The 23,027-nt window shown below is 42.0% G+C and overlaps 1 protein-coding gene across 2 annotated transcripts in view; it reads right to left on the minus strand.

Moving 5' to 3' along the window:
* LOC122809692 (von Willebrand factor A domain-containing protein 5A-like) overlaps positions 1-23,027 on the minus strand; it is a 1,295,998-nt gene that overhangs the window by 274,262 nt on the left and 998,709 nt on the right. For both annotated transcript variants that reach the window (XM_044081369.1, XM_044081368.1), the window contains exon 15: positions 470-509. In XM_044081369.1, coding sequence (XP_043937304.1) covers positions 470-509 — 40 coding nt within the window. The remainder of the gene's footprint in view (positions 1-469; positions 510-23,027) is intronic.

The following is a 23,027-nucleotide window of genomic DNA, read 5'->3' on the forward strand; positions in this document are numbered from 1 at the left end:
ATTTTCAGAAGGCTGGTCTAAATGGATGAAAATAAAACCATGAAAGAAACTTATGTAGAGAGCAACCTGCAGCTGAGAGGTAGATATTTTAACCAATATGAGACAATAGCACGCATGTAGACCTATATGCACGTGCTTGTGGATTCGCATGAATGTTTGTATCAATGTGTGTGTACAGGTGTATTTGCAAATGCATGTTTGCATGTGATTGTGTGTGTGTGTGTGTGTGTGTGTGTGTGTGTGTGTGTGTGTGTGTGTGTGTGTGTGTGTGTGTGTGTGTGTGTGTGTGTGTGTGTGTGTGTGTGTGTGTGTGTGTGTGTGTGCACAGACGCATGGGTGAGAGAGAGAGATACTATTTTCTGAAAAACATGCACAACTGTCATTTGGAAAGTTATCAAAATATTTAGACCAGCAAACACTTGTGATGTATACTTTTTAAGATACATAAGCAAAAGAGATTCATGCTTACCCAAATGGAGTGCCTTTACGCAGGTGAAAAGTTTGAGAATCTAAGAAAAATATTGGAAAAAAATGCATTTAGGACAAAATGTTTCGACTAAATACAAGAGATATTATTTAAAAATAATGTCATCTTTTCCTGATGAGTTCAGTCCATTATTCTAAAGGAAGGTTATATAAGATCATATCCCTGGAGAATCTGCAGCTTTGTGTGCATTTCTGCCTCAGTACTACATTGAAACTGCTCTAATATACCATCACTGAGTTAGTCATCAAGCTTGACTGAAATATCTAGTGAAACTGACTTGTTAAGAAACACAGAAAACACCGCATATTATGCAACCAATACCAGGAGCACAGTAATGAGACAGGAGAATATAATTGTGTGAAATATGATTAACATGGTTGTATCATGTACATTAGCGGGAACAGATGAATTAGTCCATAAATGGCAAATCCACAATTAAGATTAATGTCTTTGTGCTCCCCCTGTTTACATGATAATAGTCATACCTTTTGTATTTTTAACATATTTCAAACTTCTTTATAAAATGTGTGCAATTACAGATATGGACATATTTGTAATGTAACTTCTTTTATATTTTATCACTCTCAGAGGCTGTTATGGTGTAGATGGGGAATAAGAGGGTAAGATAGTTGATCTTTTTAAATGTTGGCACCCACTAGACTGATCAGACTCTGAATGGCCAAAAAAGTGGATTTACATATCTTCTCTTTTCCCACAGGTATGGTAATCTTGGAGTTGGTATTCACAAGTTTGGGGGGGGGGGTTAAGAAGAAGGGGAATGTTTGAGACTGACTCTTTTCCTGAGTTTTTTTTTCCTTTTTTTTTGGGGGGGGGGGGCGTCTATCAGCACTCGACACTGTGAATGCCAACATTTCAATAGGGAGCCAGAAAGAAATTATGAGTTAGCTATTGTATGCGTGATTTGTAGTTTTGCATTGTTTCACTGTTTTTTCTTTCTTCAGGTTCTAGCTTTCCTTCAGAAGGGGTCACCTTGCATACATCCCATTATCCTCTTTTGCAAGATTTATTTAGGAATCACACAGTGAAAACTAGCTTGGCTAGGTTTTTTTGTATTATTTTACGAAATGGTTTGGCTGTGTGTCCTGTTTACTCTTCTATTTAGTATGGGCTGATGGAAAAGACATTTTTTGCTTAGAGATGGGATTAATTTCTGCTCTTTTTTTTCCATTGGTTGTTTCGTGGGCTTAGTGTGCCTGAGGTAAGGATAATTATTTTATTTTCATTTATGAATGAGTGTAGCTTGTGATTTATGTCCACTTCATTTTGTACTTACAGTGCACTTTGCAGTGCTTTGCTGTTACTGTGGGGTGTAGGAGGTAGTTCAGTTTTGGGGATGTTTAAGAGTATGTTAATGTGGGGGATGTTCAGGGGGCTGTTAATGTGGTTATGGTTGCTATATTTTACCTAAGTGGTAGATGCAGATAGTGGTGAATCACTTTTTATATGCTTAGTGATTTTTAGGTTGCTGTTGTACTGCATGAGTTGATGTGAATTGTGTAGCCATTTTATGTTTCTGTATTGTAGTTGGTGTTATGGCTTATTTTTTTGTGTAGGCTGTATGATAACGTTCTGGGAGAGCAGACAGAAAGGCATTAATTAGCAATTATCACCACACTGCGTATGTCACAGTACGCTATCACCATGGTATGTAAATGCAAAAAAAATATGCCGATATATGAGTGTGTGTGTGTGTGTGTGTGTGTGTGTGTGTCGGTGCCTCTGGAGCTTCAATCACAAAGCCTTAGAATTTGTTCCTTTAGGGCTCATCAGGGCTAGCTATATAAAGAATTATAGCATATTTGATCTAGCCAATAAGGTGACAAGGGCAAACATATATAAGAGACACCAGTGAGGGACCTCCTCCACACAGGACTTCATTACTGTTTGAAACTAACATACGAGTTTGCTTTATCTGAAAACAATATGTTTTATCAATATCTCATAGCCACAGTTTTAACATTTTTAATAAAGTATGCAGTTAACTGCTATGGGTACCATTATATTCAAAGGGAAAAGCAGTAATTTGTTTACTGATATAGTGGTGTATCAATTTGATCCAAGATGGCTATGATGACACATGCCTTTGAGACAGACTATTGAACAACCCTCTCCTGGTGGGACTCCATTATTGTTTCTACTGTGTCCAAAAAATAGTGTTCACAGTGCTCTGAAAACAAACAAAGCAAGAAAAAAAGCACAGTGTTGCGGGTCCACAGATGGTTTTAATATAAAATTGTTGTCCACAAACGTAGTTAAAATCCACAATTGTTAAGTGCTTTCATCAAATAATTTGACTTCCTCAGAACAAAGTAACAAGTAAAATTTCAAACTTAAATACATAATTCTAATTGATCATTAATTCAAAATACCCAATCATGTCAATGAAAATTCCCTCCTCATGAATATATAATTACTCAATGAAATAGCATCTGTTCCTTTTTTTATATAAAAAAGTAGTAGTTCACAACAATAAAAAAATTATTTGATGAAAGCGCTTAACAATTGTGAATTTTAACTACGTTTGTGGACAACAATTTTATATTAAAACCATCTGTGGACCCACAACACTGTGCTTTTTTTCTTGGTTTGATTGTTTCTACTGTGACTCAAGATTGCTTTTCTTTAATTCATTATACTCTTAGTATAGCCATACAAATATAGTCAGCTCTTTTAGCATATTCTCAGGTAATACATTTGTATGAAATACACACGTCAGATAACTGAATCTGTGATAGCAGATGTTAAGGAATTGTTGTTGGACGTTAATGGTACTGTGTTCGAATATAGGATTTACGTTGAACTTTCAGAAGTGTCTATAAGTAGATTTAAATGTTTTACTGACGCTCAACATTGCTGCACACTGAGGCACAATGTGCAGAATCGCACAATGTTTCTTTAAAGAAAAGAAATGGGGGAGGCAGGAAGGTGGTGAAATGGGGAGCAAGCACTGTGCTGTGTGTACAAACCAGCTCAGCATAGGTTCATAGGTAGGTACTAGGCTATCTGCCCAAAGGCATTTATAAGCCTAGCCGGAATGTGTTGGCTTTCGCCACCCCCTTAGATTAGTTCCCTGTGCCTCTGTCCAGAAGACCCATTGAAGTGATCCCTGGGGTAAACTTTCTGATTCTCATCCACTCGTCAAGGTTTCTCTTGAAGAGGGTTAGCGAGGAGCTCTGCCTAATGCAGACTGGAATTTTGTTCCAGAGCATGGGAAGTCTCTGGGACAGGAATCTATCCCTCTAGAATGTTCTATTTATTGTTGTGGTGAGGTTTAGATCCCTGGAGCATGTGGCTCGAGGGGATATGGTTTTCTTTAGGTGGAGCATGTCCATCAATTCTGGGTTGGACATGGTCTTATATGTCAGGCAGAGATCACCTCTGATAAGGTGGTATGCAACCAAGTACAGCTGGAGTTTCTTCAGTCAAGCTGCATGGGGCATCTACTTGAGGCCAGTGATCCTCTTGGTGAGGTACTTCTGTGTTTTTTCCAGTTGTTGCAGGTGTCTTGTAAGGTACATCCCAATGGGGCATTGTACTCTATGATGTGTCTAATGAGTGATGCGTAGAGGGGCCCAGTGACCTCCTTCGATCTGGATGCAAACCCTTTTGTGATTAGGTGAGCCACATAGAAGGATTTTCTAACCACTTTGGCAATGTGATTATCAAAGGAGAGGTTACTATCTATTTGGGTCCCCAGATCCCTTATTATATCTTCTATATTTAGGGGGCTACCACCTATGTGGTAGTTTGTGGGTACTTTGATTTTTCAAAGGGGATGACTATGCACTTTTTGGCATTTAGTTTGAGGCCATGGTTTTGACACCATTCATCTGTCTCAGTGAGACCCATTTGGAGGATGTCTGTGTCAGCCGGACAGTCAATTATAGACCCTAGTTTGCAGACATCTGTGAACTTGGTCAGCCATAGTCCTCCTGTGCTTGCCTGTACCTCTGAGAAGTATACGCCGAACAGGAGGGGTCCTAGGACTGAGCCCTGAGGAATGCCACTTGTAACCAGTTTAGAGTCAGTCCTAGCTCCTGCAACTCTTACTATGTTGGTTCTGTCCGTGAGCCAGTTGGCAACCCATCTTGTGACATAGGGGTTTATGTTCAGGCTGGTGAGCTTGTCTATAATACCTGAGTGGGGAATGGTGTTGAAGGCCTTTGTGAGGTCTAGGTAGGCTGTGTGGACCATCTTTCCCTCAACTATAGCCTTGGTAACTGTCTCAAAGAAGTCCACTAGGTTTAGGAGGCATGATCTGCCCTTAAAGCCGAACTGGGTAGGGTCCAGTGTTTGAGGTTTCCAATGTCTCTGTTAATGAGATCCATGATGATGTGCTCCATAGCTTTGCAGACCAAGCTAGTCAGGCTTATAGGGCAATAGTTCCTGGGGTCTGCTGTGGCTCCACCTTTGTGGAGCAGAATAACCGTTGTTGTGCACCACTCTGTGGGCATGTAGCCTGTGGAGAGGCTGAGTTTAAACAGTGTGTTTAGGTGAGGGGTTAGTTCATCTTTGAGCTTGTGTAGGACACAGCCTGGAACACCGTTCGGTCCCATTGATGGTGTGTTTTTAGCTTTGGAGAGTGCTGTTTTAACCTGAGTGCCTGTGATTTCAGGGGCATTACATTCTTCTGGTATAGTTATGGGTCCTTTTGGGGGTGAGAGGGGGGTGAAGTTTGCACTGAACCTGTCTGCCAGGATGTTGGCTAAATTGGTCAGTTCAGTGTATTTTGTGCCATTCTGCACTAACTCCGAGCAGATCTGAGAATTGCCACTTAGATTCTTGACATAGCTAAAGAATGCCTTGTGGTTATCTTTGGAGTCCATGGCAATTTTTCTTTCGAAGCTAGCCTTGGATGATTTTATGAGGGAATGTAGTTTCTTGCTGATACTGATCAGGGATGTCTTCCATTCTTGGGATTTTACTCTTTTCTGTACTAGTTTCCTCCTTCGATTGTATAGCTTGTTATGTCGGGGGTACACCAGACTGGTTTCCTTTTCTTGGAGGAGTGAGTCTTGGTTTTGTTTGGGATACCATGATCCATGCATTCTTGTAGGTGCCTGTAGAGTGCATTAGTAAAGGATTTTGCAGCTTGGACAGCATTATCCTTTACCATGGGGGCTTTGAAACTTCCCACCTTGGTCTTAAGTGACGTGAAGTTTGCTTTTGAAAAGTTTTGCACGGTGGTTTCTTTGACTGGGGGTGGTGGCGGAATGTGGATATCCAGAGTGATTAGTTTATGGTCAGATCTAACCAGAAAGGGGTTGATCTCCAGTGTGGAACACCGGTCGCCCATGTTGGTGATGACCAGGTCCAATATGTTGTCACCTCTGGTGGGGGTGTTGACCAGTTGATCCAGAGCATTTGAGTTTATAAATTCTAGGAAATGTTGGGCAAGGGAGTTTGTACTTGAGTAGTTCTCCCAGTTAATGTTTGGGTAATTGAAATCACCCAATATCAGGGTGTTTGGTAGGACCTTTATGTTTCCCTGTGTTTCCAGGAATGGTGAGTGAGGGTCCTGGGACAAGGTGGGTGATCTGTAGTGAGCTATAATTTGAATAGCAGTTTTGCCCATTGTTAGTTGCACGTGGATGATCTCTGAAGCATCGTGCTGTGCCACTAACCTGGAGGTGTGGGTATCCTTGATGAATATGGACACTCCCCCGCCTTTTGTATTTTGGTCCGGGTTTTGAGGCCAAAATGTATGGTATTAGTTGTAGCCTGGTAGTGCTGGGGTGCTCTCTGGAGCCTTAAACCAGGTTTCTGTTACTGCACATATATCGATTTTCTCCATACTGAGGAGTGCCTCGAGTGCGTGCATTTTGAGGTTTAGACTTCTGGCATTGAGTAGCATTACCCTCAGTTTTTTGTTACTTGTGCTATTTACGGCGGTGGGTTTGTCTTTTGAGCTTTGCCTAAAAAAGGTTTGGCTGTGTGTCCTGTTTACTCCTTTATTTAGTATGGGCTGATGGAAAAGACATTTTTGCTTAGAGATGGGATTAATTTCTGCTCTTTTTTTTTCCATTGGTTGTTTCGTGGGCTTAGTGTGCCTGAGGTAAGGATAATTATTTTATTTTCATTTATGAATGAGTGTAGCTTGTGATTTATGTCCACTTCATTTTGTACTTACAGTGCACTTTGCAGTGCTTTGCTGTTACTGTGGGGTGTAGGAGGTAGTTCAGTTTTGGGGATGTTTAAGAGTATGTTAATGTGGGGGATGTTCAGGGGGATGTTAATGTGGTTATGGTTGCTATGTTTTACCTAAGTGGTAGATGCAGATAGTGGTGAATCACTTTTTATATGCTTAGTGATTTTTAGGTTGCTGTTGTACTGCATGAGTTGATGTGAATTTTGTAGCCATGTTATGTTTCTGTATTGTAGTTGGTGTTATGGCTTATTTTTTTGTGTAGGCTGTATGATAACTTTCTGGGAGAGCAGACAGAAAGGCATTAATTAGCAATTATCACCACACTGCGTATGTCACAGTACGCTATCACCATGGTATGTAAATGCAAAAAAATATATGCCGATATATGAGTGTGTGTGTGTGTGTGTGTGTGTGTGTGTGTGTGTGTGTGTGTGTGTGTGTGTGTGTGTGTGTGTGTGTGTGTGTGTGTGTCGGTGCCTCTGGAGCTTCAATCACAAAGCCTTAGAATTTGTTCCTTTAGGGCTCATCAGGGCTAGCTATATAAAGAATTATAGCATATTTGATCTAGCCAATAAGGTGACAAGGGCAAACATATATAAGAGACACCAGTGAGGGACCTCCTCCACACAGGACTTCATTACTGTTTGAAACTAACATACGAGTTTGCTTTATCTGAAAACAATATGTTTTATCAATATCTCATAGCCACAGTTTTAACATTTTTAATAAAGTATGCAGTTAACTGCTATGGGTACCATTATATTCAAAGGGAAAAGCAGTAATTTGTTTACTGATATAGTGGTGTATCAATTTGATCCAAGATGGCTATGATGACACATGCCTTTGAGACAGACTATTGAACAACCCTCTCCTGGTGGGACTCCATTATTGTTTCTACTGTGTCCAAAAAATAGTGTTCACAGTGCTCTGAAAACAAACAAAGCAAGAAAAAAAGCATAGTGTTGCGGGTCCACAGATGGTTTTAATATAAAATTGTTGTCCACAAACGTAGTTAAAATCCACAATTGTTAAGTGCTTTCATCAAATAATTTGACTTCCTCAGAACAAAGTAACAAGTAAAATTTCAAACTTAAATACATAATTCAAATTGATCATTAATTCAAAATACTCAATCATGTCAATGAAAATTCCCTCCTCATGAATATATAATTACTCAATGAAATAGCATCTGTTCCTTTTTTTATATAAAAAAGTAGTAGTTCACAACAATAAAAAACTTAGTTTAAACAAAAACAAAAGGCAGGAGGGAATTTTCATTGACATGATTGGGTATTTTGAATTAATGATCAATTAGAATTATGTATTTAAGTTTGAAATTTCACTTGTTACTTTGTTCTGAGGAAGTCAAATTATTTGATGAAAGCGCTTAACAATTGTGGATTTTAACTACGTTTGTGGACAACAATTTTATATTAAAACCATCTGTGGACCCGCAACACTGTGCTTTTTTTCTTGGTTTGATTGTTTCTACTGTGACTCAAGATTGCTTTTCTTTAATTCATTATACTCTTAGTATAGCCATACAAATATAATCAGCTCTTTTAGCATATTCTCAGGTAATACATTTGTATGAAATACACACGTCAGATAACTGAATCTGTGATAGCAGATGTTAAGGAATTGTTGTTGGACGTTAATGGTACTGTGTTTGAATACAGGATTTACGTTGAACTTTCAGAAGTGTCTATAAGTAGATTTAAATGTTTTACTGACGCTCAACATTGCTGCACATTGAGGCACAATGTGCAGAATCGCACAATGTTTCTTTAAAGAAAAGAAATGGGGGAGGCAGGAAGGTGGTGAAATGGGGAGCAATCACTGTGCTTTGTGTACAAACCAGCTCAGCATAGGTTCATAGGTAGGTACTAGGCTATCTGCCCAAAGGCATTTATAAGCCTAGCCAGAATGTGTTGGCTTTCGCCACCCCCTTAGATTAGTTCCCTGTGCCTCTGTCCAGCAGACCCATTGAAGTGATCCCTGGGGTAAACTTTCTGATTCTCATCCACTCGTCAAGGTTTCTCTTGAAGAGGGTTAGCGAGGAGCTCTGCCTAATGCAGACTGGAATTTTGTTCCAGAGCATGGGAAGTCTCTGGGACAGGAATCTATCCCTCTAGAATGTCCTATTTATTGTTGTGGTGAGGTTTAGATCCCTGGAGCATGTGGCTCGAGGGGATATGGTTTTCTTTAGGTGGAGCATGTCCATCAATTCTGGGTTGGACATGGTCTTATATGTCAGGCAGAGATCACCTCTGATAAGGTGGTATGCAACCAAGTACAGCTGGAGTTTCTTCAGTCAAGCTGCACAGGGCATCTACTTGAGGCCAGTGATCCTCTTGGTGAGGTACTTCTGTGGTTTTTCCAGTTGTTGCAGGTGTCTTGTAAGGTACATCCCAATGGGGCATTGTACTCTATGATGTGTCTAATGAGTGATGCGTAGAGGGGCCCAGTGACCTCCTTCGATCTGGATGCAAACCCTTTTGTGATTAGGTGAGCCACATAGAAGGATTTTCTAACCACTTTGGCAATGTGATTATCAAAGGAGAGGTTACTATCTATTTGGGTCCCCAGATCCCTTATTATATCTTCTATATTTAGGGGGCTACCACCTATGTGGTAGTTTGTGGTACTTTGATTTTTCAAAGGGGATGACTATGCACTTTTTGGCATTTAGTTTGAGGCCATGGTTTTGACACCATTCATCTGTCTCAGTGAGACCCATTTGGAGGATGTCTGTGTCAGCCGGACAGTCAATTATAGACCCTAGTTTGCAGACATCTGTGAACTTGGTCAGCCATAGTCCTCCTGTGCTTGCCTGTACCTCTGAGAAGTATACGCCGAACAGGAGGGGTCCTAGGACTGAGCCCTGAGGAATGCCACTTGTAACCAGTTTAGAGTCAGTCCTAGCTCCTGCAACTCTTACTATGTTGGTTCTGTCCGTGAGCCAGTTGGCAACCCATCTTGTGACATAGGGGTTTATGTTCAGGCTGGTGAGCTTGTCTATAATACCTGAGTGGGGAATGGTGTTGAAGGCCTTTGTGAGGTCTAGGTAGGCTGTGTGGACCATCTTTCCCTCATCTATAGCCTTGGTAACTGTCTCAAAGAAGTCCACTAGGTTTAGGAGGCATGATCTGCCCTTAAAGCCGAACTGGGTAGGGTCCAGTGTTTGAGGTTTCCAATGTCTCTGTTAATGAGATCCATGATGATGTGCTCCATAGCTTTGCCGACCAAGCTAGTCAGGCTTATAGGGCAATAGTTCCTGGGGTCTGCTGTGGCTCCACCTTTGTGGAGCAGAATAACCATTGCTGTGCACCACTCTGTGGGCATGTAGCCTGTGGAGAGGCTGAGTTTAAACAGTGTGTTTAGGTGAGGGGTTAGTTCATCTTTGAGCTTGTGTAGGACACAGCCTGGAACACCGTTCGGTCCCATTGATGCTGTGTTTTTAGCTTTGGAGAGTGCTGTTTTAACCTGAGTGCCTGTGATTTCAGGGGCATTACATTCTTCTGGTATAGTTATGGGCCCTTTTGGGGGTGAGAGGGGGGTGAAGTTTGCACTGAACCTGTCTGCCAGGATGTTGGCTAAATTGGTCAGTTCAGTGTATTTTGTGCCATTCTGCACTAACTCCGAGCAGATCTGAGAATTGCCACTTAGATTCTTGACATAGCTAAAGAATGCCTTGTGGTTATCTTTGGAGTCCATGGCAATTTTTCTTTCGAAGCTAGCCTTGGATGATTTTATGAGGGAATGTAGTTTCTTGCTGATACTGATCAGGGATGTCTTCCATTCTTGGGATTTTACTCTTTTCTGTACTAGTTTCCTCCTTCGATTGTATAGCTTGTTATGTCGGGGGTCCACCAGACTGGTTTCCTTTTCTTGGAGGAGTGAGTCTTGGTTTTGTTTGGGATACCATGATCCATGCATTGTTGTAGGTGCCTGTAGAGTGCATTAGTAAAGGATTTTGCAGCTTGGACAGCATTATCCTTTACCATGGGGGCTTTGAAACTTCCCAGCTTGGTCTTAAGTGACGTGAAGTTTGCTTTTGAAAAGTTTTGCACGGTGGTTTCTTTGACTGGGGGTGGTGGCGGAATGTGGATATCCATAGTGATTAGTTTATGGTCAGATCTAACGAGAAAGGGGTTGATCTCCAGTGTGGAACACCGGTCGCCCATGTTGGTGATGACCAGGTCCAATATGTTGTCACCTCTGGTGGGGGTGTTGACCAGTTGATCCAGAGCATTTGAGTTTATAAATTCTAGGAAATGTTGGGCAAGGGAGTTTGTACTTGAGTAGTTCTCCCAGTTAATGTTTGGGTAATTGAAATCACCCAATATCAGGGTGCTTGGTAGGACCTTTATGTTTCCCTGTGTTTCCAGGAATGCGGAGTGAGGGTCCTGGGACAAGGTGGGTGATCTGTAGTGAGCTATAATTTGAATAGCAGTTTTGCCCATTGTTAGTTGCACGTGGATGATCTCTGAAGCATTGTGCTGTGCCACTAACCTGGAGGTGTGGGTATCCTTGATGAATATGGACACTCCCCCGCCTTTTGTATTTTGGTCCGGGTTTTGAGGCCAAAATGTATGGTATGAGTTGTAGCCTGGTAGTGCTGGGGTGCTCTCTGGAGCCTTAAACCAGGTTTCTGTTACTGCACATATATCGATTTTCTCCATACTGAGGAGTGCCTCGAGTGCGTGCATTTTGAGGTTTAGACTTCTGGCATTGAGTAGCATTACCCTCAGTTTTTTGTTACTTGTGCTATTTACGGCGGTGGGTTTGTCTTTTGAGCTTTGCCTAAAAAAGGTTTGGCTGTGTGTCCTGTTTACTCTTTTATTTAGTATGGGCTGATGGAAAAGACATTTTTGCTTAGAGATGGGATTAATTTCTGCTCTTTTTTTTCCATTGGTTGTTTCGTGGGCTTAGTGTGCCTGAGGTAAGGATAATTATTTTATTTTCATTTATGAATGAGTGTAGCTTGTGATTTATGTCCACTTCATTTTGTACTTACAGTGCACTTTGCAGTGCTTTGCTGTTACTGTGGGGTGTAGGAGGTAGTTCAGTTTTGGGGATGTTTAAGAGTATGTTAATGTGGGGGATGTTCAGGGGGCTGTTAATGTGGTTATGGTTGCTATGTTTTACCTAAGTGGTAGATGCAGATAGTGGTGAATCACTTTTTATATGCTTAGTGATTTTTAGGTTGCTGTTGTACTGCATGAGTTGATGTGAATTGTGTAGCCATGTTATGTTTCTGTATTGTAGTTGGTGTTATGGCTTATTTTTTTGTGTAGGCTGTATGATAACTTTCTGGGAGAGCAGACAGAAAGGCATTAATTAGCAATTATCACCACACTGCGTATGTCACAGTACGCTATCACCATGGTATGTAAATGCAAAAAAATATATGCCGATATATGAGTATGTGTGTGTGTGTGTGTGTGTGTGTGTGTGTGTGTGTGTGTGTGTGTGTGTGTCGGTGCCTCTGGAGCTTCAATCACAAAGCCTTAGAATTTGTTCCTTTAGGGCTCATCAGGGCTAGCTATATAAAGAATTATAGCATATTTGATCTAGCCAATAAGGTGACAAGGGCAAACATATATAAGAGACACCAGTGAGGGACCTCCTCCACACAGGACTTCATTACTGTTTGAAACTAACATACGAGTTTGCTTTATCTGAAAACAATATGTTTTATCAATATCTCAAAGCCACAGTTTTAACATTTTTAATAAAGTATGCAGTTAACTGCTATGGGTACCATTATATTCAAAGGGAAAAGCAGTAATTTGTTTACTGATATAGTGGTGTATCAATTTGATCCAAGATGGCTATGATGACACATGCCTTTGAGACAGACTATTGAACAACCCTCTCCTGGTGGGACTCCATTATTGTTTCTACTGTGTCCAAAAATAGTGTTCACAGTGCTCTGAAAACAAACAAAGCAAGAAAAAAAGCATAGTGTTGCGGGTCCACAGATGGTTTTAATATAAAATTGTTGTCCACAAACGTAGTTAAAATCCACAATTGTTAAGTGCTTTCATCAAATAATTTGACTTCCTCAGAACAAAGTAACAAGTAAAATTTCAAACTTAAATACATAATTCTAATTGATCATTAATTCAAAATACTCAATCATGTCAATGAAAATTCCCTCCTCATGAATATATAATTACTCAATGAAATAGCATCTGTTCCTTTTTTTATATAAAAAAGTAGTAGTTCACAACAATAAAAAACTAAGTTTAAACAAAAACAAAAGGCAGGAGGGAATTTTCATTGACATGATTGGGTATTTTGAATTAATGATCAATTAGAATTATGTATTTAAGTTTGAAATTTCACTTGTTACTTTGTTCTGAGGAAGTCAAATTATTTGATGAAAGCGCTTAACAATTGTGGATTTTAACTACGTTTGTGGACAACAATTTTATATTAAAACCATCTGTGGACCCGCAACACTGTGCTTTTTTTCTTGGTTTGATTGTTTCTACTGTGACTCAAGATTGCTTTTCTTTAATTCATTATACTCTTAGTATAGCCATACAAATATAGTCAGCTCTTTTAGCATATTCTCAGGTAATACATTTGTATGAAATACACACGTCAGATAACTGAATCTGTGATAGCAGATGTTAAGGAATTGTTGTTGGACGTTAATGGTACTGTGTTTGAATACAGGATTTACGTTGAACTTTCAGAAGTGTCTATAAGTAGATTTAAATGTTTTACTGACGCTCAACATTGCTGCACACTGAGGCACAATGTGCAGAATCGCACAATGTTTCTTTAAAGAAAAGAAATGGGGGAGGCAGGAAGGTGGTGAAATGGGGAGCAAGCACTGTGCTTTGTGTACAAACCAGCTCAGCATAGGTTCATAGGTAGGTACTAGGCTATCTGCCCAAAGGCATTTATAAGCCTAGCCGGAATGTGTTGGCTTTCGCCACCCCCTTAGATTAGTTCCCTGTGCCTCTGTCCAGCAGACCCATTGAAGTGATCCCTGGGGTAAACTTTCTGATTCTCATCCACTCGTCAAGGTTTCTCTTGAAGAGGGTTAGCGAGCTCTGCCTAATGTAGACTGGAATTTTGTTCCAGAGCATGGGAAGTCTCTGGGACAGGAATCTATCCCTCTAGAATGTCCTATTTATTGTTGTGGTGAGGTTTAGATCCCTGGAGCATGTGGCTCGAGGGGCTATGGTTTTCTTTAGGTGGAGCATGTCCATCAATTCTGGGTTGGACATGGTCTTATATGTCAGGCAGAGATCACCTCTGATAAGGTGGTATGCAACCAAGTACAGCTGGAGTTTCTTCAGTCAAGCTGCATAGGGCATCTACTTGAGGCCAGTGATCCTCTTGGTGAGGTACTTCTGTGGTTTTTCCAGTTGTTGCAGGTGTCTTGTAAGGTACATCCCAATGGGGCATTGTACTCTATGATGTGTCTAATGAGTGATGCGTAGAGGGGCCCAGTGACCTCCTTCGATCTGGATGCAAGCCCTTTTGTGATTAGGTGAGCCACATAGAAGGATTTTCTAACCACTTTGGCAATGTGATTATCAAAGGAGAGGTTACTATCTATTTGGGTCCCCAGATCCCTTATTATATCTTCTATATTTAGGGGGCTACCACCTATGTGGTAGTTTGTGGGTACTTTGATTTTCCAAAGGGGATGACTATGCACTTTTTGGCATTTAGTTTGAGGCCATGGTTTTGACACCATTCATCTGTCTCAGTGAGACCCATTTGGAGGATGTCTGTGTCAGCCGGAGAGTCAATTATAGCCCCTAGTTTGCAGTCATCTGTGAACTTGGTCAGCCATAGTCCTCCTGTGCTTGCCTGTACCTCTGAGAAGTATACGCCGAACAGGAGGGGTCCTAGGACTGAGCCCTGGGGAATGCCACTTGTAACCAGTTTAGAGTCAGTCCTAGCTCCTGCAACTCTTACTATGTTGGTTCTGTCCGTGAGCCAGTTGGCAACCCATCTTGTGACATAGGGGTTTATGTTCAGGCTGGTGAGCTTGTCTATAATACCTGAGTGGGGAATGGTGTTGAAGGCCTTTGTGAGGTCTAGGTAGGCTGTGTGGACCATCTTTCCCTCATCTATAGCCTTGGTAACTGTCTCAAAGAAGTCCACTAGGTTTAGGAGGCATGATCTGCCCTTAACAAAGCCGAACTGGGTAGGGTCCAGTGTTTGAGGTTTCCAATGTCTCTGTTAATGAGATCCATGATGATGTGCTCCATAGCTTTGCAGACCAAGCTAGTCAGGCTTATAGGGCAGTAGTTCCCGGGGTCTGCTGTGGCTCCACCTTTGTGGAGCAGAATAACCGTTGCTGTGCACCACTCTGTGGGCATGTAGCCTGTGGAGAGTTTAAACAGTGTATTTAGGTGAGGGGTTAGTTCATCTTTGAGCTTGTGTTGGACACAGCCTGGCACACCGTCCAGTCCCATTGATGCTGTGTTTTTAGCTTTGGAGAGTGCTGTTTTAACCTGAGTGCCTGTGATTTCAGGGGCATTACATTCTTCTGGTATAGTTATGGGCCCTTTTGGGGGTGAGAGGGGGGTGAAGTTTGCACTGAATCTGTCTGCCAGGATGTTGGCTAAATTGGTCAGTTCAGTGTATTTTGTGCCATTCTGCACTAACTCCGAGCAGATCTGAGAATTGCCACTTAGATTCTTGACATAGCTAAAGAATGCCTTGTGGTTATCTTTGGAGTCCATGGCAATTTTTCTTTCGAAGCTAGCCTTGGATGATTTTATGAGGGAATGTAGTTTCTTGCTGATACTGATCAGGGATGTCTTCCATTCTTGGGATTTTACTCTTTTCTGTACTAGTTTCCTCCTTCGATTGTATAGCTTGTTATGTCGGGGGTCCACCAGACTGGTTCCTTTTCTTGGAGGAGTGAGTCTTGGTTTTGTTTGGGATACCATGATCCATGCATTCTTGTAGGTGCCTGTAGAGTGCATTATTAAAGGATTTTGCAGCTTGGACAGCATTATCCTTTACCATGGGGGCTTTGAAACTTCCCACCTTGGTCTTAAGTGACGTGAAGTTTGCTTTTGAAAAGTTTTGCACGGTGGTTTCTTTGACTGGGGGTGGTGGCGGAATGTGGATATCCAGAGTGATTAGTTTATGGTCAGATCTAACCAGAAAGGGGTTGATCTCCAGTGTGGAACACCGGTCGCCCATGTTGGTGATGACCAGGTCCAATATGTTGTCACCTCTGGTGGGGGTGTTGACCAGTTGATCCAGGGCATTTGAGTTTATAAATTCTAGGAAATGTTGGGCAAGGGAGTTTGTACTTGAGTAGTTCTCCCAGTTAATGTTTGGGTAATTGAAATCACCCAATATCAGGGTGTTTGGTAGGAACTTTATGTTTCCCTGTGTTTCCAGGAATGCGGAGTGAGGGTCCTGGGACAAGGTGGGTGATCTGTAGCGAGCTATAATTTGAATAGCAGTTTTGCCCATTGTTAGTTGCACGTGGATGATCTCTGAAGCATCGTGCTGTGCCACTAACCTGGAGGTGTGGGTATCCTTGATGAATATGGACACTCCCCCGCCTTTTGTACTTTGGTCCGGGTTTTGAGGCCAAAATGTATGGTATGAGTTGTAGCCTGGTAGTGCTGGGGTGCTCTCTGGAGCCTTAAACCAGGTTTCTGTTACTGCACATATATCGATTTTCTCCATACTGAGGAGTGCCTCGAGTGCGTGCATTTTGAGGTTTAGACTTCTGGCATTGAGTAGCATTACCCTCAGTTTTTTGTTACTTGTGCTATTTACGGCGGTGGGTTTGTCTTTTGAGCTTTGCCTAAAAAAGGCACTATGGGGGTGGCAAGAGCCTTGCCCAGTATTCAAAAGCCTAAGGGTGACAGGTGCAAGCCATATATAGAGAAGCAGCGTGGCTTGTCGAGCATGTCATCCCAGGCTGATAGACACTGGATCCCCTTTGAATGACACCAGAAGCTTAGCCAATTGTTGAAATTGATAATTTTTTTTCTATACTGTGGTATCATTCTTAGTGAGGGTAGGGTGATACTCAGGGTCATACCGGCCTGGGCTACATGATCAGAGAGCACCTCCATGTCTTTTTTCATGTAGTCCATGGAGGAACGGCTCAGGTCATTCACACCAACATGGACAATGACAGAGTCATATTTGTACTTGTTCTGGTGTACCTGAGTGCTTGTGTTATGTGGCGGATCCTGGCACCCGACAGGCAGCTAACAGTAACCTTCTCCTTGTTCAGTCTAATGAGTGGGACGTCAGTGTGCCTAACTATAGTGTCACCTATTACTAGTGTGTTGGGTATGTTATTTTGCCTTAAGGGCTGTGATTACATGGTACACTGGTTTTGTGAAGTATGTGTTTCATGGTTTGTGTTGGGGGTTAAGGTTGCTTGGATGTCTGCTTTGGAGGTCTCTGTTCCTTTTGCAGATTTTTATTTAGAGCCTCAGAGTATGTTTTCATGTATTTATGTGTGTTTTTTGCTGGTGCTAGTTTTATAGTTCTATGTGAGACTGGTGGTGTGATGCAAGTAATTCCCTTCTCCTCTTGACTGCCTGATCCAGTCTTGGGTTGAGAGAGCTTAGGCTCCAGTTTGGCTGTATAATTGCATCTCTCGCATGTATTAGTGTTTTGTGGAAGGAGGAGAGGGTTGCCTGTGTACATGAGGCAATTGTAACACTGCCTCAAAATGCCCAGATTCACCAGTTGGACTGGAGAGTACACCTGAAACTGCTCTTTGGACATGCCTGGATGGGTGCAGTGAACTGTTTCACTGATTGGCTGGTAAGGTCGAATAGAGAGCCTTGTCCTTCTCTATAGTATAGGGGGGTCTAGTGCTAAGGTTTATTAGTGCTTGCTATGAGTTTTGAGCAAGTGCCTGGATGAGAAGTGAATGGTTTGAGTGCTTAAGGTGAAAGTCTGTCTAGTTCCAAGGGAAAAATTGAAGAGTAGACTTTGTGGAGCCAGGAATAGTTATATCCTAGCTAACCGGCGCTGCCCGGCATGCAAATGTGGGGTTTATAGCAGGGAAATGAAAGAGATAGAAATTAGCCAAAGCTGTTTGTGTAAGTGCAGCAACAAAAGTATGGTGAAGTCAGAGGATAGCTTTAGACTCCTAGGTGATGAGTCATTGTGCTATGGCTAGTCTCCTAGCCAATACAAGGACATACTGAGCATGCTTATGTCCACCTACAACCACATCAGCTTCCAGTTCCACCTCTGACTCATCATCAGCCTGTGGCTGTGGTGACCTTGGCACTGTCGTGAGGATTTGTTCCCCTTCCCTTTGCTGATCATGCTGCAGTTGCTACACAAGATTACCTTGGGTAGCACAGCACTTATTATGAACATTGTGGGACATGTCAGTGGATTGTAATGGAGGCCTTGTCAAGATGTATGTAGACACTGGCATTGTGACTGCAGTAGCTCAAAAACATGCTCTATGACATTACATGTTGGACCCTGCATCTCATTAAGGTGTCCTTGTGTGTGTGTGTGTGTGTGTGTGTGTGTGTGTGTGTGTGTGTGTGTGTGTGTGTGTGTGTGTGTGTGTGTGTGTGTGTGTGTGTGTGTGTGTGCGTGTGCGTGTGTGTGTTTGTGTGTTCATGCATTTCTGATGGGTTTCATCAGCCATGACTCCAGTGCATAGCATGCATCCACTCCTAAATAAGCATGGGAGATATACCCCTTAGCACACATCTGGTACAGTTTGGAGATGTGGCATACATGGGAGTTGTGTTAACTGCCATGGTTGCCAGCACACATATTCCAGATGATTCTCATGCCATTACACATGACTGGGCAGTTGTTCAAGTGGTAGACCTTATGGTTAATGCAGACCCTACCCAGTTCCCAAGGTGTTGTTTTCATGTGTACTTGACTGTGATGTATGGCACAAATTACCTCAGGGTACTGTGATACATGGTACAACTGTAGCATTCTTTTGACCCTCCCCACAGAACTAATGGTAAAGTATATGTCCTTTCTGCCATGTTGTAGCATAGCATGCAGGAATGTTTAGGTGATCCTTGATGCTGATGCCTATGACACAACAAGCATGTCCCCTGGTAGTCTGTGAAAGGTACCTGTGGCTAAGATTCTAAGTTCAATACATACTTTATTTTCCAATGTGATGGGTTCCTTCTGTTTGGCTCTGGCTGTGGCTCTGAGTCAAGGCTGCCAGAGGTTGCACAGTTCCTGTACTGTGTCCTGGGCCTGCATAGTCCTCACCCTCTCTGTCTATGGCTATTGGCAGCAGCAGAAGCATTGGCTTCAGCCTGTAGCACAGACAAATGTATTGAAAAAGCAGCAGCTAAAAACAATATGTCTATGAGTACTTTGTGTCTGCACTCCACTCTTTTCCCAATCTGCATAAAAAAGCAGCATGGAGCCCACATGGATGCTTTATATATTGTTGACTAGCTCTACAAGGTTGTGATTCAGTTGCTTATGCAGTAATTAGCATCTCTGAAGCACAGACTAAGACAGATGCAATCCATTACTAATGTACTCCATTATAAAAAGGCAAATGTGCAGCTAGGCAAACTGATGTGGATGAGAGTTAGTGCATTGTTTAACTTGTTGACACATTTATTTTGAACAGTACATCTCTACACTGGAGTATTGTACTCCAGCAGGTTATGCATCTATTTTGTAACCTACAAAATGCATATGCTGGAATGTAGTTAAGAGTAATGTGCAGTGAATCTGTATGCATTTTTGGAACCATAATCATAGTGCGGCCTTATTGTTGAAGCCATTTCAGAGTTACAGAGGATGTAGAGTAGGCTGAAATTATAATGCTGTGTGATAACTTTGTACATGTGTTTCACAGAAGGGTCCTTTGATAGCACTTGTAGCATTTCACAGTAGTTTTGTTAGTACAATTGGTCCTTTGCCTGTTATTTTGTTTGGGGGTACAAATATGCGTTTCTGCTATGGCACAAACTAAAATGGACTATCATTTTGGAACTTTGTACATGTGTTTCACAGAAGGGTCCTTTGATAGCACTTGTAGCATTTCACAGTAGTTTTGTTAGTACAATTGGTCCTTTGCCTGTTATTTTGTTTGGGGGTACAAATATGAGTTTCTGCTATGGCACAAACTAAAATGGACTATCATTTTGGGTGGCTGCATATAGCTGAGTATCTGTTATGGCCTAAGCAAGGATATGGTTCTGTTGTTACTCTCCTTGCTTTGTATCCTCTCCTGTTAGTCTTTGACCCCCGTTGAATCTTTAGTCTATCAAATGTGGAATACTGACAGCCTTCCTTTACTGATTTATCTGTAAACATTTTGTTTGAACTTATGTGATGCCTATATGTGTTATCATTTTTTTTGGTCTTTTTTGTCTTTCAGGACACAAAATGTCTGCTTGATTTAGGCCCCCATGTACTGAGGCAGAGAATGACCTTATCATCGATGCCTTACGTCAACATCATGCAGTACTGCTGTCCAGAGGGTGGACCAATATGGCTCAGCATACAGCCCTGTGGGATGAATTAGTCCACAACATAAATGATATTGGGTGACACAGTTGCACTTATGAGCAGGTGTATCACACAGCCACCGATATGATCACAACTGCAAGGAGGTGTGAGCTGCAATGGCAAGCGATCACCAGATCACTGGTGGTGGGCCTGCTTAATAACCCCCTCTCACTGCCACAGAGGAATTCCTGACAAACATTGCCACACAGAACAGCTCCCAGCAATCAATGTCCCAGTATGTTCTGGACATGGGCACCACTCCTATGTCTCAAGAGGAGCTTCCACATATGCTTTGTTAGATCATCATTAAAATACTCTGGCACTGTGAAATACTGTCAATAGTGTATATGTGTGCTTCAAGTTGTTTTTTTGGTTGGTGGAATTTAAGACAGCTGCAGTTTTCAGCTTATTTTAAAGTTCTCATCCACATTCTTGATAACGTTTCAGTTACTGCAGAAATAGATGAGAAAATGTATTAGCCCTGTTATATTGTTAAATGTGGTGCTGTTGCCTTTACCTCTTCCTTTACTCCTTTAAGGACCGTCAGGGATTCAGAGACATAGGGCTCCTGCAGTTGGTAAACATAATACATTTATGTCAGTACTGTAGATACATTACAAGATATCTGATAATGTGATAATGTGCCTTCTCAGGCTTGCTGTATATATTGCTGTACTGTCCGCACACCTGTCAACTGTAGCAATTGCTGCTGAATGTCCAGATTTTGGACTCATACGTCTGGTCTGTATTTCATATCATTGTGCTTTTCTGGCAAATTATTGACAAGTCATTAAAGGCTGGAGACATAGAATAATGACAGATATGTGTTTCAGACTACATATCCTTCAAAAATGCCATGCTAAAGCAAAATGTGTTATTCTATCAACTTTCAAGGTTTGTAAGAGAAATATTTCAAAATTGCTCCTATTTTTGGCTCTTTGTCCACCCATTATTTGTGGATTTTGTTCAGATTTCTTTCACTAGGAGGTTGAGAGGTATGACTCTCTGTAATAGTGACAGCAGTGTAAATTGTTTACCATATATTGCAGCATAGTAGTGCAGGTATTCCTGTGTTTCTTCCTTTTATCATAGGTGATCATGGAAGTGGTTCTGTTCTCCCATACTACCTGATGTCAGTGTCTCATCCTACTCTCATAATGATGGTGACCAAAGTGAGGCACAGCCAGGGATTACAGAGGCTGCATCTGACACAGAGGTTGACACTCAGTGACCCCCCTATTTTCCCCATACAAAGCCAGTACACCTATATATCCCGAGTCCAATGTCACAGATATTGGACAGGTGGAGGGCAAGGACATTGGCAAGGGAAGTATAGCTACCACTGCTTCAGAGCCTGTTGACTCTGGCCATTGCCAAAGTGTTGGCAAGGTGCCACACAGGAGGCTTGATAGGAGTGCTTGAAGGAGGCCTGCGGTCCCTCCTCCACCTGGTGCAAGTGTCTCTTCATGTGTAATGCAATGTATTTTTACAGTTATCATGGAGGTACAGGCACATTCAGAAATGCTCTCCAGACAAATGTTCAGGGTTCTACATGTGACACAGTCTGATATCCATGACTGCCTCCACTGCGTTGCTAATTCCATTAATCAGATGAATAACACATTGGAATGAGGTGTGTCTGTGAGGCAGCATGAACTATCTGCCATGGACTGCACATTGTCTGTGACAGAGTGTCTGCAGGAGGGGAACATCATCCTTGTGGGTGTAGGTCAGTAACTACATCTGCTGTGAGCCAATGTGGCCATGTCCAATCATGGTCTGGTAGTGACAGTACTTCCACTGTTCCATCAGGGAGTATGCTGTCCACACCCAGAGATGGCAGGCCATGGGGTCATGGTCCTGGGCATTCCCATGAAGTGAGCATATCCAGCACATGAGTCACCTGCAGTTAGTAGCCCTGCATAAGACCTTGGGCATGGAGGTGCCAGTGCAACTCCTGCGAAAGCCATGATCGGGGGTAAGAATGATGAACTGTGAACTCTACCAATACATAGCTCACATCTGTCCAACATATAGGCATATAGAGCTAGCACTGAGTTTGACTTTGTGAAATGTTACATTTAGGGCACCTAAACACACACACACACACACACACACACACACACACACACACACACACACACACACACACACACACACACACACCCAAACACACATTTTCATTGTTCATCTTGCCTGCTTTACTTCTTTACTTGCGCACACACACACACACACACACACACACACACACACACACACACACACGCACAGGGTTGCCAGCTTTCTTTGTAGCTAAAACCGGACTAAGGTCACACCCCCTCGCATCACCCATAACCCCACCCATTCAAACCCCCTCTCCCATCCATGCAACGCCCATTTTGTGACATCACAGTGACATCAGCCGATGGCAACGCTCACTTTTTTTCTGTTCTGAATGCCTGCTTTCAGCCAATTTACTATGCTTATCTTTGTAAGCCGCACAGCACTGGATCACAACAAATCCACAATCTGTTATGCAGTCAGTGTCAATGATGCATCAGCGATGCATCTCCCCTACACAGCAAGCAGGACCTCTAATATATCCCACTCCCATTTTCTGACTATGCTAATATGCAATCACTAATTTAACTGCTCCTGGAAAAATAAATAAATAGATTTATACACTGGCCCCGTGCCATTACAAGTATGCCCACCTTAGAAAACAGCAACAAGAAACGACCCATAGGTTACAAAGACTTTCGAAGCCTACAAAAGCTCCCACTCTAAAAGCTAATGGGTTTGGATGATGCTACTATGAACGGTGGATGGGTGCCCCAGCACAGTAAAAATATTTTCATATACATTTCTGGTTTACTTATTTATGCAGTGAAATGA

This window comes from Protopterus annectens, chromosome 8.part0, assembly GCF_019279795.1.
Source record: "Protopterus annectens isolate FY-2018-M chromosome 8.part0, PAN1.0, whole genome shotgun sequence".
Classification (NCBI taxonomy): domain Eukaryota; kingdom Metazoa; phylum Chordata; order Ceratodontiformes; family Protopteridae; genus Protopterus; species Protopterus annectens.